Raw genomic sequence first — 13,915 nt, 5'->3', positions numbered from 1 at the left:
TGGTTATTGCTTAGTTAAATTTCCTTGATTTTTAGCCAGGTATGCAGCTGACCAGAAGGACCAGCCTACTGCACAAATCTAGGAGGCTCAATCCATGAAGAAATAAATGCTAATAGCATCTCCCTGGAGTTGTGCAACATGTGATCCTGCCCAGAGTAGAGACACCATTTTCCAGCTTCTGCTGTAGCTAGCTGGGGTAGGTTTCTGAGATGTGGCCAATAGCATGTGAGGGGAAGATCTGTATATGACTGCTGAAAAGAGTTCTTAAGGGAAACAGTTTTGCTTTCTATTTTCCTTTTCCCTTCCTGATGGGTAGAATACTGCGGTAATTGTTGGGGCTTCTGCAGCCATTTTGGGCTATAAGGTAGCAGTTGTATGCTGAGGATAGCAGAACAGGAAGACAGAAAATGTCTCTAAGTGTTTGGTGATTGTGAAACCATTATACAAGCCCCGGAATGCTGACTTCAGAATTTGTTTGTATGCAAAAGGAGCAAAATGTCTATCTTGTTAAAACCATTGTCATCGGGAGTGCCCCTACCCTCAGTCTTTATGGATCTACTTTCCTTAGCTTGTTCCTCTTAGAAGGTCTGTTCCAGGAATCTAGGGCAAGCGAAGGGACCAGCAGGGTCCTTTCTTGCCTGCTGCCCATCCTCTTACCTTAGGTCTCTTCCAGTCCACTCGGGTGTGGTCCCGAGCATCACTGTTTTTCCACTGTTGCATGATCTTGGCCGGGATGGTATCAGTGTAGTTCACCAACTGGAAACCTGTTACGTTTGCTCCACTCTCCTTGAATTTGTTTAAGTCAATGTCCATGAAACCCTGGGTGGTGAGGAAGGGAAAGAAGTTAGAATATGCAGCCTGGATGCATCAATTTAACCATGTTACAGAATCACAGCATTTTCCACCCTGTTCAGACTTAAGGTGAAACTGACTTAATGGAGAGGCAGTTCCCTTCCTTCTGACCTCTGTTATCACTCATTTTGTGTGCTAAGTTAGCACATTGGTTAAGAGCACTTGCTCAGGAGCCAGCCGTGCCTAGGCTGAAGGGTAGGCTCTGCCACGCAGAGCTATGAGTTACATACTCTTCCTTGGACCAAGTTCCCTGATGGCTTCCTGTATGAATAATGGAGGTTAGGAGGCTGAGGAGAAAAAGCAGTACGATGATGCATGTCAAGTCCATGTTGCAAGACTGAGTGATCAGTAAACAGCGGCTGGGATTATTATAACACAGATATGTGATAGTTTAAGAACATGAGGGGGGCCCTTTGTCCTTTACCACCATCACTCTGCTCTTTCTGACTGGAGAGACATCTGAATTCTATCCAGGGCAGGCTTCTGTGGGTGCCCCAAGGTCCCCAGCATGTCCCCAGCACATCTGGAAGAGGCTGGATGCTGATCATGCCTCCCCGCCTCGCCCCCCGGCCCTCCCCGCCCTGTGCTTTCTCCTGTGCTGCAGGCAAGGTCTTGCAAGTGAGGCCCGATCAATTCTCCTATCCACAAAGGGTTTCTTATTGGGAATGAAACTTTCCTCCCCATTTGGTGAAGTTCATTCCGCTAAAATACAGTGTCTTCAGAGAGCTTTCTCCTGTAATGTGCTTAGTTGCTGAGTTGTGTCCAACTCTTTGCCACCCCATGGACTAGGGCCTGCCAGGCTCCTCTGTCCATGGGATTGTCCAGGCAAGAATACTGGAGTGGGTTGCCATGCCCTTCTCCAGGGGATCTTCCTGACCCAGGGATCAAACTGGTTCTCCTGCACTGCAAGTGGATTCTTTACCATCTGAGCCACCTGGGACTCCTTATCTAAAGACCCAGTTCTCGTCCTTGATAGATGCCCTTGGAACCCTGCTCATTTCCACATCTCCCCAGTAGACACTGATATTCCACTTTTTATACTAACTATAGCTACCTATCACTTCACCCACAGGCAGGGTAAGCCAGATGTATTGAGGAGTTCATATACTCAGAGAAGCTCTTTGCTCTTGGGGAGTTAGTAGAATCCATAGCCCTCTCCCTTGGGTGGGTTACCATGAGGTACACTCTGCACCCAAGTCTAGAGCTTCTGTAAGGGATGGAGTTCCGTAGCCCCAGAGAGAAGTGCCTTGATTATGCACGTTCTTCAGCTGCCTGCTCTCCTATCCCTACCTTCTCGTTCAGTCGCTCAGTGGTGTTCGACTCTTTGCAGCCCCTTGGACTGCAGCACGCCAGGCTTCCCTGTCCTTCACTGTCTCCCAGAGTTTGCTCAAACTTATGTCTATTGAGTCAGTGATGCCATCCAGCTATCTCATCCTCTGTTGTCCCCTTCTCCTCCTGCCCTCAATCTTTCCCAAAGTCAGGGCCTTTTCCAATGGGTCAGGTCTTACATCCCTACCTCACATCCCTGATTCCTTGATGTTATTTCTCAGATTAGCATCCAAAGAAGCTACTTGTATTTGAATTGCTGTCTTAAGACCTGGTTCTAGTAGAACTCAATCAAGTTACTTGCAATATGCAGTCCAGTCTGTTCCTTCTCAGTGCTCTGCTTGTCACCCATTTGAGATGATCTGGTTTGCTCATTTGTTCGGTTGTCCTCTCTCCTTGTGTTGGAATGTCAGTTCCATGAGAGTTTCTGTTTTGTTCATGGATGTGTCCTAGAACCCAGCATCTAGCACCATGTCTGACACAAAGTAGGCTCTCAATACATTTTTATTGGGTGAATGAATAAAAGTCAAAGACATTCCTCAAGCAAAAATGCTAATTTGTCAGGGAAAATATGATCTCCAGGCAATAAATCCAGTGGATGATTTAAATTGTTTGACAAGGGAAGCTCATGTTGGAAATGCATTTAGTGACTAACTTTACCTACAGCTATAGTTTACAGACATTCACAGGGGTCTGTTGAATTGTGCAAGGATTCTGACAAGCTTTTAGTACAGATGAAATTGGAGTTAGGTTCTTATACCCAATAGGCATCCTAAGACATTCTACTACCTAAGAGTACCACCACCCCACCCCTGGTTAAAGGCTAATGCACAGTGGAGAGATTTCCCATAATCTTTAGAGATTTTAAAAAGAACATTTTATTCATAAAATAACTATTGAGAGAATAAAATGAAAGCGATTTCCTGTAGTCAAATTCCATCGCTTAAAAATCTGTAACAAGCACCCAGGCATTTTGTACTGACTGCCCTCATCAATGTAATGGGGGCCAAAGGAAATGGCAGAGTTTATTCAAACATAAATGCCACTCAGCTCTATCACCAGAATGTCTGACTGCAAGGTGACTGGAGCCAGACCTGAAGTTATTTCCAATCAAACTGATGGGACCTTTACCTGAACTTCTCAGCTCCCCTGAGAAAGAAGGGACAAAGAATGATAAAATAAGCTCTTATCTGTACTGTTAGGGAAGACACGAAATGAGGGAATAACCTGGCATCAACACGCATTCATCTAGTAGAAGACATCCTCGCCTTCCCCTCATGGAAGATTTCATGCTTGAATGGTGATCTTGAATCTCCATAATATCTTTAAGCATGAAGATTAAAGCAGTCTCTTATAGCTACTGGACTTGATCTCTCCATAATGCAAGAAAACAGACCATTCCAATAGAGAAAACTGTTCTTGACTAAGAAGAGGAAATAAAGGTGTGAAATATTTGCCTACCAGTCAGCTGGGAAATTCAACTCACCCACTCCAGTCCCCTGAGCATGCTCATTAAACATGGTTTAATTAAATCATTTTCTAATTTTCTTTGCCATTTTGTTTAAAAAAACCTTAGGGGGTAATATTTGGTAATGAGTACCTTTTGCTTTATCTGTGCTATTAATTATATAATATTATAAAAGGATGCAACATTGCTAATTGTATTATATTAAAGATTAAATGATGAAGTCTGATTTTAAGCACTCTGAGTCATTTTGCCTGTTTTATAACATGCCCCCAAATATGGAGTCTATTGCTCTGTATGCTGTGACTAGTGAATGAAATGAAATTAATCCACAAAATGCTCTGTTCAAGTTATTCAGTAGGAGAATTCAGCTCTTCTAAACCCAGATGCCTCTCAGGGTCCCTCCAGCACTGTACCAGATGCTTTTCTTCACAGAGTGACTGTTTATCATCTAAGAGAAGCCTCTGTGGTAACTGAGCTCCTGGAGCTGTTAGATCACTGTGTCCCTGTCTGCTTCTGCGGTTCCTCTGTGACATTTCACACTGTCCCATGTGCTTCTGATGAATAGGGGACAGAAGAATGGTCTGCCTATAATTTTCATTCAAGTGCAAATGAACAGGCTCTTAGGATAGAGATCCTTCATCTGAGGGACCCATCACAATACATGAGAGAGGTTCTGCATCATAGCCATTCCTAATGGTTATCATGCAGGAGCTCTGGAGAGGAAACCAGATATCTCTATAAAGCTCTAATGCTGGTCAAGTGGCTCAGTGGTAAAGAATCTGCCAGCGATGCAGGAGACACAGGTTTGATCTCTGGGTTGGGAAGATCCCCTGGAAAAGGAAATGGTAGGAAAGGAATCTCTACCCACTCCAGCATTCTTGCCTGGAAAATCCCACAGACAGAGGCAGAAGAGTCAGACGTGACTTAGTGACTAAACAACAACAATGCTGGTCAATCAAAACTCAAGGCAAAACATATTATAAAGGGACTAATTAGAAGAATTCCAAATAATAGCATGACTAATGAACATTGAGGACAGGATGTGGAAAATAGTGTGAAGTGGTTCATCTCTTTCTTTAACTGAGGAGCCACACATGGGATGAAAGTTGATAAAGCAAGGAAAAGAGACATAGACATATTACACAGAAGTGTGTAGAGGGAACTATTAGAATCGCCAAACACAAAAAATGTTTAGAACAGTTTTTTCTAAGAAGTATGAGATTAGAGAGATTAGGTATTTGCCTTTTTTTATAACCTTCCATAATAATTTTTTTCTTTTTTATAACCATGTGAATGTGTTTTCTTTTTAGTACTATTGAAAAATAAAAATAGATCCCCAGATAATTCTGATGTGCCTTACTGGCTCAGAATCATCTGTAAGTCCCTGGAAAGTGGGAGAGGGAGTGTCAGCGACAGAACAGGGAAGAGAAGTCATTGCATGGGTTGATATGGTCTATTAAGGGAGCCCTGCTTAATTTGTTGTCTCTTGGCCTAGAATTAAAGGACACTGGTGCCATTAAATATTCTACTGAAACATAGCTTTAGAAACATTGTTCCTAAGGATGACAGATATGACGACAATGGTGAAACTGTCATTTCTTGCGCATCATATAACTTCATTTATATAGCTCTTTGAGAATTCTAAAGTTGTTGTCATTTAAAGTTGAAAAATGAAATAATCCATCAGCAGTCACCTTTGGATTTATTAAACATTCCCCAAGCTCTTTTCCTGAGCCAGGCATTCTATTAAATGCTTTATATACATAATCCTATTTAATCCCCCCAAACAGCCCTGAGGGGTGAACATGCACAGTAGGCTCCGGGTACTCATTTGCATAAATGAGTGAGTATCTGTCCCAATTTTACATGTGAGGAGCTGTGGTTCAAAGACCTCTGGAACCCACCCCTTTCCCCCCATCTAGAGATCCCCCAGAAGCAAGGATTCCAGCTGTGGTCCAGCTATCAAATCTGTCTTCTTCATCTGTGTGGTACACTGCTTTGCCAGCCGAGGAAGACAGGAATGTAGCTTTAGGATGGGGTTTCCAGACTGCCCCAGATAAAGAGGGACAAAGAAGCTTAGACAGCGTGGCTGACAGTTAATAGCCTAGAACAGAGGTCTCACTCTGCCAAAGAGGGGTTACAGATTAGTTAGATGTTTCTCAAGACTCTGATTTATATGAAGTTTTTTAGTACCCACCTACTCCATATCCATACCACGAGTCAGCAAATTTTTTTTTTTTTTTTTTGGATAAGTGGTCATATTGTGAATTTTTTAGGCTTACGGATCATGTTGTTTCTGTCATAACTATTCAGTGCAGCTATTAGAGCATGAAAGCAGGCCTAGATAATAGAAAATGAAATAGCATGGTTGTGTCCCCTCCACCCCCAAGTGTATTCATGAACACTGAAACTTGAATTTCACATAATTTTCATATGTCATGAGATACCACTTTTCTTTTCTCTTTTTCTAGTAATTTAAACATGTAAAAATCATTCCCGGCTAAACAAAGCCAGGAAATGGTTGAATTTGACCCATGGGGTACAGTTTAGGTTTACTGATGCCTGAAGGAAAGATGTTAGAGAACACATCAAACCCCTTGTTGTCCAGAGAGGAGACTATTGGCCTCAAGTTGTAGGCTGGTTAGAGTGTGAGCTGGGGTTAGGATCTATATTCCCTAAGCACTCATTGTAGGAGGCAGTGCAGTGGTGACCAGCTGTTAGAATAGCATGACTGGGGGAGGGGAGGAAGTGCTCAATTAATTAAACCAGTTAAGATAGTCATTCCATCTATCATATCTCAATGATAATTTTCCAAGCATTAGCACAAAAAGGCATGTCAAATAATTATGATATCCAAAAGAGATGTTTAACACCATAACTATATTAGATGTACTCTCACATTGCTGTAAAGATTTAGAAAATGCTTTGAGGATGGTGAGGAGGCTCTGGGCTATCATTATGACTTTTAATTATTATGTGTGCCTGGAAACAAAACATCTTGAGGATGTGTGCTTACTGATTATTTAAGCTCTCTGGTCTTCAAAATGCAGATATAATAGCACCTACAGCATAGAACTGGTACAAGGTTTTGTTAAAAAGTGTGTATAAATATTTAGAGCTGTGTCTGGCACAAAGTAAGCATTTAATAAATCTTAGCCATTATTATCATCATCATGTTTACCGCCATCACTATGATACAGTCCAAAGAGGTTAGGTGTCAACAACTACTTGAAAACCAGGCATTGGGGGTTTGGGATGGACATGTCCGCACTGCTATATTTAAAATGGATAACCAGCGAGGAACTACTGTATGGCACATGGGACTCTGTTCAATGTTATGTGGCAGTCTGGAGGGGAGGGGAGTTGGGAAAGAATGGATACACGTGCATATATGGCTGAATCCCTTGCTCTTCACCGGAAACTGTCACAACATTGTTAATTGGCTATACCCCAATGCAAAATACAAAGTAAAAAAACCCAAAACCAGGCGCTGGGTCAGGCAAGACACCTGAGCCCACAGGAGGCAGGTGTATAGGAATGCAGCTTTCAAAAGATAAAAAACTATCTTCAAAGCCAGATTTCCTTTCTCTCTGGGGTTCTTTCAAGGGGTCACAGACAAGCTGCTCAGCCCTTATCATCCTGCTTGGGGTGACACCACTCCCATTAGATGGAGGAGGGAACAGCCAGCATTGTTAAGAGAAAGGGGCCAAAGAGAAGGATTTTTAACAAGCCCTGGGAGGTGGGAAAGAAAACTCCTTCCATCTCATCCACCTGAGATCTAGAAGAGGTAAGATTAGAACAAATTGAAGAACTTGCACTTTATATTCTGAGTGGCACAAGTTGAACATGGCAAGTTTCCCCAGCTTGTCAGGTAAATTCTTAGATGACAGCTCCATAGAGAGGATAGTTATAGGAAAGTTCAAAAAATCTTGTTACAATAGAAATGCTTTAAAAAAGTGGGGATGTTCAACCTGAAAATAATGAAAGACTAGGAGGGGAAGTGAAGGATGTATTCCAATCCCAGAAGGGCTTTTGTGGCAGGGGGGAATACTTGTTCTTTAAGGTAAGCCAGAACCAACCAATGGACAGCAGTCATGGGAGTCAGACTTGGGCTAAAATAATAATGATGACAATCACAGCACCTCACACGTATTAGACCTGAACTGTGTAGTAGGCACTATACTGAGAGCTTTATTTGTATGATCTCATGTAATCCTTGGAATTATCCTGTGAAGCAAGTACTTTTATCATTTCCACATTGCGAATTAGAAAACTGAGCCTTAAACGAATGCAGCAGCTTCTGGCCAATATAACATAGCTAGTAAGGGGCAGAGACCACAGTCATAGCAAGTGACAAGACTCTGTGCTTACTTTCTAACCACTGTACATTCTGCCTCCTCATCACTAGTCAGTCTGGTTCATTTATCTCCTGTCCTGCAATGAATGAAGCCCTTGGAATGGCTTGCATCTCTATACTATTAATAAGAAGGAATTAGCAGTAAGGAGACCTGGGTGTTAGTCTCCAACTCTTTTTTAAAATTGGATTATAGTTGCTTTACAATGTTGTGTCAGTTTCTACATACAGTCATACATATACATGTATCCCCTCTTTTGGGGGTTTCCTTCCCATTTAGGTCACAACAGAGCACCGAGTAGAATTGCCTGTACTAGCAGCAGGTTCTCATTAGTTACCTATTTTATACATAGTGGTGTATATATGCCAATCCCAATCTCCCAATCCATTCCTTCCCTCAGCCCCCACCCAGTATCCATACCTTTGTTCTCTACCTGTGTCTTTATTTCTCTGTTTCAAATAAGATCATCTATACCATTTTTCCAGCTTCCACATATACCCATTAATATATGATACTCGTTTTTTTCTGACTTACTTCACACTGTATGACAGTCTCTAGGTTCATCCATGTCTCTGAAAATTTAATGTGTGCTGATTCTTGGGTTGTGAACCTCAAAGTTCTTTATTTCTCTCTCTCAGAGTCTCTACCAGTATCCACAGCACAGTACCTGGAGCAGGTGGATGGCTTAATTCACACCAAGGAGTGAAGCAATAAACAATAATGTCTTCACTCATCCTTCTCATGGTTTTCTCGTAAGTTTCCATCCTTCATCTCTCACCCTCTAAACTTACATCTTGTGGACCAAAGAGTTTTGTTATTGACTTTTTTTTTGGGTGATATTGATCCAGGCACTAGATTGTTGATCTGCACAGTGAGGCCCTTGGCTAGATCAGTGAGTGATCTTTCCAGCTGTTGTCCTGGGCTGTAGGCATTTTAGAGTCTCCCATGTTGAATTAGGGGGCAGGGAGAAGAATGGGGTTCTAGATTCCTACCCTTCTGCTACCATCAAAGCAGCTTTGCTTTTTTATCTGTTTCACATACCGGGGTTCTCCCCAAGATTCCATTTGAAAATAGAGCTTTAAACTAAAAGGTTTGGAAACTTCTGAGCCAGTTGATTTTTCTCTTAAGGGCTTTTCAGCTTTGATCTACAATTCTGTGATCACACAGGTGTGTGCACATGAATATGGAGATACGCAAGTTCATGGAATATTCCTGAGATGAGAACTTTGTTCTGTCCTCAAATAACCATGTCTCTGCATACAGTGTTCAGATTTTCCTATTTTAGCCACTTTAACCAACTGGAACTTGAATGTGTTCTCGCCCTATATAATCCCTCATAGCACAGGCTTATCTGGTTCCTGCCAAGTCAATAAGACTTTGCAGCTGTGCTTAAAACAGCTAAAACATCATTTGAATTGGAAAAAAGAAAAAAGCCTCTAGTGTTAACTCTTATCCAAGTACATTTGAAAGAAGAGGGGCTGGCACCTATATACTTCGATACCTTCAAACGCACAATCAGACATATCCCCCAAACACAAGTCCGCTGTTGACAGATTATTTTAAAAGGTGGTTGGGATCTCACAGTCTGGGGGTTTAGGATAAAATGCTGACACTTTGTGGCAGAAAGTCAGGAGGCCACTAGACTAGGCTGTCAAAGCATGGTTAAAGAAGTATAGTATCTGGCTTGGTATTGGCTGGTCTTCCAGAATCTCCCTTAATGTTAACTTTGTTCTGTCTGCAGTCAGGGGTGCCACCTGGCCATGGGCACCTCAGAACAAAAGCCAAAGACCAATTAAAAAGTCAGCCTAAGGATTATGCCCACCTGTTGCTGTTATTCAGTCTCTAAGTCGTGTCTGACTCTTTGCAACCCCATGGACTGCAGCATGCCAGGTTCCTCTGTCTCCTGCTATTTTCTAGAGTTTGTTCAAATTTATTCCCATCAGGTCGGTGATGCTATCTGATAATCTCATCCTCTGCCACCCACTTCTCTTCTTGCCCTCAATCCTTCCCAGCATCAGAGTCTTTTCCAGTAAGTTGGCTCTTTGCATTGGGTGACCAAAGTATTGGAGCTTCAACTTCAACAACAGTCCTTCCAGTGAATATTCAGGGTTGATTTCCTTTAGGATTGACTGGTTTGTTCTCATTGCAGTCCAAGGGACTTTCAAGAGTCTTCTCCAACACTACAGTTCAAAAGCATCAATTCTTCAGCGCTCAGCCTTTTTGTAGTCCAGCTCTCACATCTGTACCTGAGTACTGGATAAATCATAGCTTGACTATATGGAACTTTGTTGCCAAAGTGATGGCTCTGCTTTTTAATATGCCATCTAGGCCCATGAAGGGGATTATGGCTGGAGTTCCTGGCAGACTTGAAATCAACAATGTCTCCCTTTCATATGATCAAAACCTTTCTGTCTAAGAAGGATCAGCCTACTTTTTAAATAAAACACCAGCTTAAGCATTCTCAGGGGCTCCCAAAGAGTAGGCACCCTCTGAATGCTTGGTGAAAAAGGAATGAAAACTCAAACATAGTATTAAATTTGAAACCTAGCAGGATGGAGAAAGGAATATTCTAGTTCATTCATTCATTCATTCATCTGTATCTAATATTGCCAAGCACATATGGGACAAAGGGATGCAGCAGAGAATAAGATACACTTGATCCTTGTTTTCGTTACTTAAAGTTTAGTGAGAAAGACCAGTATTACCCATGTAATTATAGAGCAAAATAAGTAGGACAAAACCTGGCCCTGGAACTCAGGGAAGGCTTCCCAATGGAAACACAGAAGCTGAAAGAATAGGAGGCTTTGTTTGGGTGAAGAATGCAAGGAAGAACCTTCTAATCAGAAGACACATGGGCTTGGAGATTCTAAGTTAGAGTGACTGAGGGCGGTGAATCAGAGGAATTGCATGTACGCATCAGTTTAGCATCAGGAGGGACAGACCCCTTAAGTGCCAGTTTTGGCAGTAGGTTAGGGTAATGTACAGCTCGGAAGGTTCGGTCCTCGCTTCCCTACTTGTCCCTCTTTAAAAATTTGTATTTATTTTGTGATTTTTCTCTGGCATTGTTTACAAACTTTACTTATATGTTCTGGCTGGAAGACAGAGCCAAGTTGTTTCCAGGACAAAAGTGAAGCCACATGCTTCTTAGTGCTGCTGGTATGAGCCTGGTGCAGTGGAAGATGTGCTCGGTTCATGTTTGATGTTCCTTTGGTGGGCTGTTAGAACCATGCCCTGTGAGAAGGCACTGGGGGGATGTGAAGATGAGGGGCATCCAGGCTAGAGGAGCAAATGCCAGGAGCAAGCAGGGTAGGTGGTTCCAAATACACGATTCCCTATCAGTGGGTGTTATTCGAGCAGGAACCAGATGGATGTGCTTCTGTTAACGACATTGTAGAGGAGTCTGGCCTTCTATGGGAAGTGGTTTAGCTGCCCTCTGAGTCATTTGCATATTCATAGCTGTACTTATAGTCTACCATTGATCTCTGCTTCTTTTAGGAAGACACAAGGAATTTGCCTCTAAGTTCATGTGGTAAATGGATACCAGCATTGTTTATTTCCCGAGAAGTCATTTCACTCACTCATTCATTCATTCAGTGACTTTTTAAAGCACACCATTACATGAAGCTCATTTTGCCTGGTAAACTGGAAATTCATCAATGAGAAAGGCAAATTCCTTCCTCCAGGAGCTTACAGACAAACAGAGAGGAAGGTATTATATTATTGTATTTCTATTATTATTATTTTACCATAATTATTATATTATTATAATAATATAATGTAATTATATAATATATATTTATATCATATAAGTATAATATTATATTATCAATTATTATTATTATTATAATTACCACTATTATTATAGTGGTGGATGAGATTTAGTCTAGAAGGGGGTTGAGGGACCTCAAGGATGGTATCCTGTTCCCAGATACTGTGTTTTCTTCCCCGCCCCGCCAAATGATAATGATGATGGTGATTACAATGATTATGATGGTAGTAATTGTTAACATTTATTGAGTGTTTTGGGGGGGCCAACTATAACTATGAACACTTATGAAGTTATTATTTCATTTAATTCACATGATAGCCCGTGTGGAGGTAGATGATGCTACATTCCTTTTTTTTTTTTTTTTCTGCAGAATAGGCAGTGGAAGCTCAGAGAGTGTAGGTTATTTTACTAACTCCACACAGCTAATAAATATGAAGCCAGAATTCAAACCCAGGTCTGTCTGACCCAGAGCCACTCTCCCCAACTACTGCACTACCTTCCTAACCAAAGAAATGACACAGAAACCAAACATGAACATGTATTGAGATGATGTGAGCAGAAGAAAGCAGCCGTGCTTGGCCTTATAGAAAGCGTAGATAGATTTCTCTGCACAGGGGAGCAAGGAGATGAAAGAGCACCTCCTCAGGACTCATACAGCAGAGAGACAGCAGCGTGGAGCTGAATCTTAGATGAGCTGCCACATGGACCAGAGCTACTTCTAACTCTAACATTTCATAGGAAGTCATCTGCAACCACTTGGTGGAAATGTCTGACACCCTGGTCCCCAGATACCCCAATAAGGCGTGGAATGACCTGTCCTCAGTTTGTGTTTCCCTCAGCTTTTATGCACTAGAAATTGCAGTTGGTATCCATGGGAGGTTGGTTGAGGAACCCCTGAAGACACCAAAATCTGCAGATTCTCAAATCCCTTAAATAAAATGTCGTAATATTTGCATATAACCTGCACATATATGTGCATTCTCCTGAATACTTTAAGCCATCTCTAGGTTACTTATAATACCTGATAAAATGTAAATGCTATGTCACTAGCTGGAAATACCATATAAATGCCTGGTAGATATTTGCCAATATATAGCACATGCAAGTTTTGCATTTTGGAAACTTTTGGATTTTTTTTTTGAAATATTTTTGACCTGTGGTGGGTTGAATCCATGGATATAGAACCCATTGATGTGAAGGACCAACTGTATAATTATAATAAAATTCCATCAGTGTACAGTGGAAAATGAAATGGGGATTTGAGAGCTTGAGTCTGAATTCCAGGTCTATTGCTGCAATTTAGCAAGATTTAAACTCAAGCCCTCTAGTCAAGAGCCCATCCTCCCACTGCACCTGACCCCCCTCCTCATGCTCAGCAGTCACATGGAACAGTGTAAGAACATGAATTTGGGAGTTCTGTAGTCCTGGAGGGGAAGCCTGGCTCCATGACTTTATCAATTTAGTAGCTGGGAAACTGGCTCCCTGACTTTATAAATTTAGTGACTAGAAAGCTTATTTTCTAAACCTTGGTTTCTTCATTTGATAAATGGGGTTTTTATCAACCTCGAGGACTATTATGAAGATTTAATAGTTATCACTTATAGTGTTTAGACTGTAGCAATCACTCAGTGAATGGCTGAGTTATCACTGTTGTTATTATTGTTGTAGTTACTTATTAGGGCTGTAAGCAGTCTAGTTCAGTGGCTCCAGTTGTTTGGCATAAGTTTAGCCTGGTCATCCTATTCTTAGGATCACATCACTTGGTTTTCGTCAGGTTCCTGAGAGCCAAACTCCATTGACCAGTAGTGCTTGCCTTCCTCCTCTGAGGCCCAATCATGTAACATCTTGGAGCCTCAGTTCTCTCTTCTGTAAAATGGGGGTGATAGAGTCTACCTTGCTTATTTCATAAGGGTACTGGTGGGATGTGATGTATGCTGAAATGTCACATTAGTATAAAAATGAGAGGAATTGCTGTTATTGTTATGAATGCCTTGAAAGGTGAAAGTGAAGTTGCTTAGTTATGTCCAACTCTTTGCGACCTTATGGACTGTAGCCTACCAGGCTCCTCCGTCCATGGAATTTTCCAGGCAAGAGTACTGGAGTGGGTTGCCATTTCCTTCTCCAGGGGATCTTCCTGACCCAGGG

At 41.8% G+C, this 13,915-nt stretch overlaps 1 protein-coding gene across 6 annotated transcripts in view; it reads right to left on the bottom strand.

Moving 5' to 3' along the window:
* The window catches only part of GRIA1 (glutamate ionotropic receptor AMPA type subunit 1), a 349,422-nt gene that overhangs the window by 124,466 nt on the left and 211,041 nt on the right, over positions 1 to 13,915 (bottom strand). For all 6 annotated transcript variants that reach the window (XM_068981166.1, XM_068981165.1, XM_068981167.1 and 3 more), the window contains one exon: positions 658 to 819. In XM_068981166.1, the coding sequence (XP_068837267.1) occupies positions 658 to 819 (162 nt within the window). The remainder of the gene's footprint in view (positions 1 to 657; positions 820 to 13,915) is intronic.

This window comes from Capricornis sumatraensis, chromosome 9, assembly GCF_032405125.1.
Source record: "Capricornis sumatraensis isolate serow.1 chromosome 9, serow.2, whole genome shotgun sequence".
Classification (NCBI taxonomy): Eukaryota; Metazoa; Chordata; class Mammalia; order Artiodactyla; family Bovidae; genus Capricornis; species Capricornis sumatraensis.
Note: the sequence above shows the minus strand (reverse complement) of the source record. Positions and strands in the feature narration are given on the sequence as shown.